Source organism: Propithecus coquereli, unplaced genomic scaffold (assembly GCF_000956105.1).
Source record: "Propithecus coquereli isolate 6110/MARCELLA unplaced genomic scaffold, Pcoq_1.0 Scaffold131, whole genome shotgun sequence".
Classification (NCBI taxonomy): domain Eukaryota; kingdom Metazoa; phylum Chordata; class Mammalia; order Primates; family Indriidae; genus Propithecus; species Propithecus coquereli.
This window is the reverse complement of record NW_012137303.1, coordinates 2726672-2729244: the sequence shown is the minus strand read 5'-3', so window position 1 is coordinate 2729244 and position 2573 is coordinate 2726672. Positions and strand designations below refer to the sequence as shown.

The 2573-nt window shown below is 31.8% G+C and overlaps 1 protein-coding gene across 1 annotated transcript in view; it reads left to right on the top strand.

Moving 5' to 3' along the window:
- Positions 1 to 2237, top strand: part of GMNN (geminin, DNA replication inhibitor) — a 15481-nt gene extending 13244 nt beyond the window's left edge. Inside the window, exons 5-7 of the mRNA XM_012638570.1 lie at positions 325 to 407; positions 676 to 786; positions 1912 to 2237. Of these exons, the coding sequence (XP_012494024.1) occupies positions 325 to 407; positions 676 to 786; positions 1912 to 2073 (356 nt within the window). The 3' untranslated portion in view covers positions 2074 to 2237. The remainder of the gene's footprint in view (positions 1 to 324; positions 408 to 675; positions 787 to 1911) is intronic.
- The last annotated feature ends 336 nt before the right edge of the window (positions 2238 to 2573 follow it).

The window sequence follows — 2573 nt, the reverse complement described above, 5'->3', positions numbered from 1 at the left end:
AAAAGATTTTACTCCATAGATCATTTATTAATTACTAAAGTTAAAAGATGTCTTTAGAAGGGAGAAACCTGGAAGATAGCATCTTAATAAAATTTAACATCTCTAGTATTGTGACAAATTGATGTGTGTTTCCTGATGATACACTGAGGATACAACATACTTATATAATATTCCTGCCAAAAATGTTTAGTTTGAATCTAATCATGGAAACAGAAGTTCAAAATTAAGGGCAATGTACCAAATAAATGATCTGGACTTTTCAAAAATGTAAATGTTAAATACGAATTTGTATACTCAAAAATGTTGCAAAAATCTTCATTTTAGAAAATCCATCCTCTCAATATTGGAAAGAAGTGGCAGAAAAGCGGAGGAAGGTTCTCTATGAAGCACTTAAGGAAAATGAGAAAGTATGTATTGAGTATAATTTGTACCATTTTTAAAAATTACAGGATTGTTTTGCTGCTTAGCATATTTGATTAGAGAAATATAAACTAGCTTTAATATTGGCCTAGGAAAAGTTTAAGTAGAAAGGCAACTCTGTTCCCAGAATTATTGTACAGAATGAATCCTGTTGAAACACAAGTCTATCAGTTATATATGTTGACACATATAACTTGATTTATAGCATAGCTATATGTATTCTATGAAATATTGAACTTCATTTATGTTATATAGCTTCATAAAGAAATTGAGCAAAAGGACAATGAAATTGCCCGCCTGAAAAAGGAGAATAAAGAATTGGCAGAAGTAGCAGAACATGTACAGTATATGGCAGAGGTAATAGAGGTAGGTAATTTAATATTCACCTGAGATATAAAGTCATCTTTTTTTCTATAAAGTTGAGGCAGTAGTGTGAGCAGTAAGTGGGCTTTGGAATCAGATTTCCTGGGTTTGAGTCTTAGCTTCCTGCCTGACACCATTAAGTTTGTTGATTAGAGTGGGTTATTTATCCTGTCAGGACTTCGTTTTCCTCATCTATAAAGTGGGAGTCATGAAGCCTACCTTATAGGCTTGTTATGAGAATTAAATGAGTTATAACAGATGGACAGTTGCAAGGAGTACTTCCAGATATGAGTCCAATAACTGTTAACTATTATTATTAAGCAAAAGAACCTCTATTTTTCTCAGAGTTATTAAAAGTAATTAACTTATATCTGAAAGATAAGGAAAATTATTTCATAGTTGACATTTTTATGTAGTTTTTATTTTAACTTTAATACCAGCATGACATTACTGTCATTTATAAAACTGTTAATTGGCACATTAAATAAGTTTGGTGGTTTTATCTCACTTTTAAAAAGTTTCTAAGTTCTCTGGTGGTCTAGTGGTAAAAATTAAAGAAAAAAGTTTGTAAGTAGCTAATGTATTTGTAAGAATTAGCCTGATGACTATTACTTTACCAGGTTTGGCCTAAAAAAGGTTTTAAGATTTATTTACGTTTGCAAAAAATTCATCTTGCTGATAGGAAAAAAGTTTTGTAAATCAAAACTTTTTGTGTACTGAATTGCAGCCTTACATTTTAGAGCTATGATAGAATTAATGTTTGAAGTTTTCATTTGGAAGTACTGTGGCAGCTCTCTCTCAACTGCCTTTAAAGTATTGGTCCACAGCTGATTGGAAATGTAGAACACCTGGTTCTCACTGTAGCTCACTAGAGAAGTGCCAATTTAAATTATGCTCTGAAAGCATTTCAGTGCTTTAAAAAAATGGGCAAATTATTTAACACTGTGAGTTTGCTGCATATAACTTAGCTTGGCAGAGATTTAGAAATAGCACTGTTTATAAGTGATTTTAGAGGAGCAAGATGAAAAGAATCTCATTACAACATCAAAGATCAGCTATATCAGCATACTGATAATGGACTTAGGTTTTAAAGTTTTTACAAAAAATTTTTGGTTTATTCTTTCAAAGAGACTGAATGGTGAACCTCTGGATAACTTTGAATCACCGGATAGTCGGGAATTTGATTATGAAGAGGAAACTGGTGAGGATTCTGAAGTGGAGGACTCAGAAATTGGCACATGTGCTGAAGGAATTGTATCTTCCTCTACAGATGCAAAACCATGTATATGAAATTCATTAATATTTGACTCTTGAGAAATATACTGCCAAAGTTTACCTCCACCATAGTTCTTTATAAGAGTACATAGTTACATAATGTAAACTCTGGAATCAAACTTCCTTGTTTGAATCCTGGGACCTTATTGTATTAAAATACAAATACTATGTATTTTTAATCTGATGTTTTATGTAAATAGCATTTTCTCAGTTGTCAGACATGACTTGTGTGTATGACTTAATAAACTTCAATCTTCTGTTGAACACTGTGTATAACTTGGAATAATGAAGTATAAGGAATCTGTGTAGAAAATTTGTATGCTTTTATATTGTTTTCTTTTTAGTCCTCTGCTAATTATCTTGGAAGAAACAAGGGTAAAATGAACTTATCCCCATTTAGATTGAGATAGCTGAGGATTTAATTCCCAAACCTGGTTGTGCATCATGCTCACTGTAGGTACTATTGAGATTCTTACCGAATAGTTTTTGGAATAGAGCGTGAGAATCTATTTTCC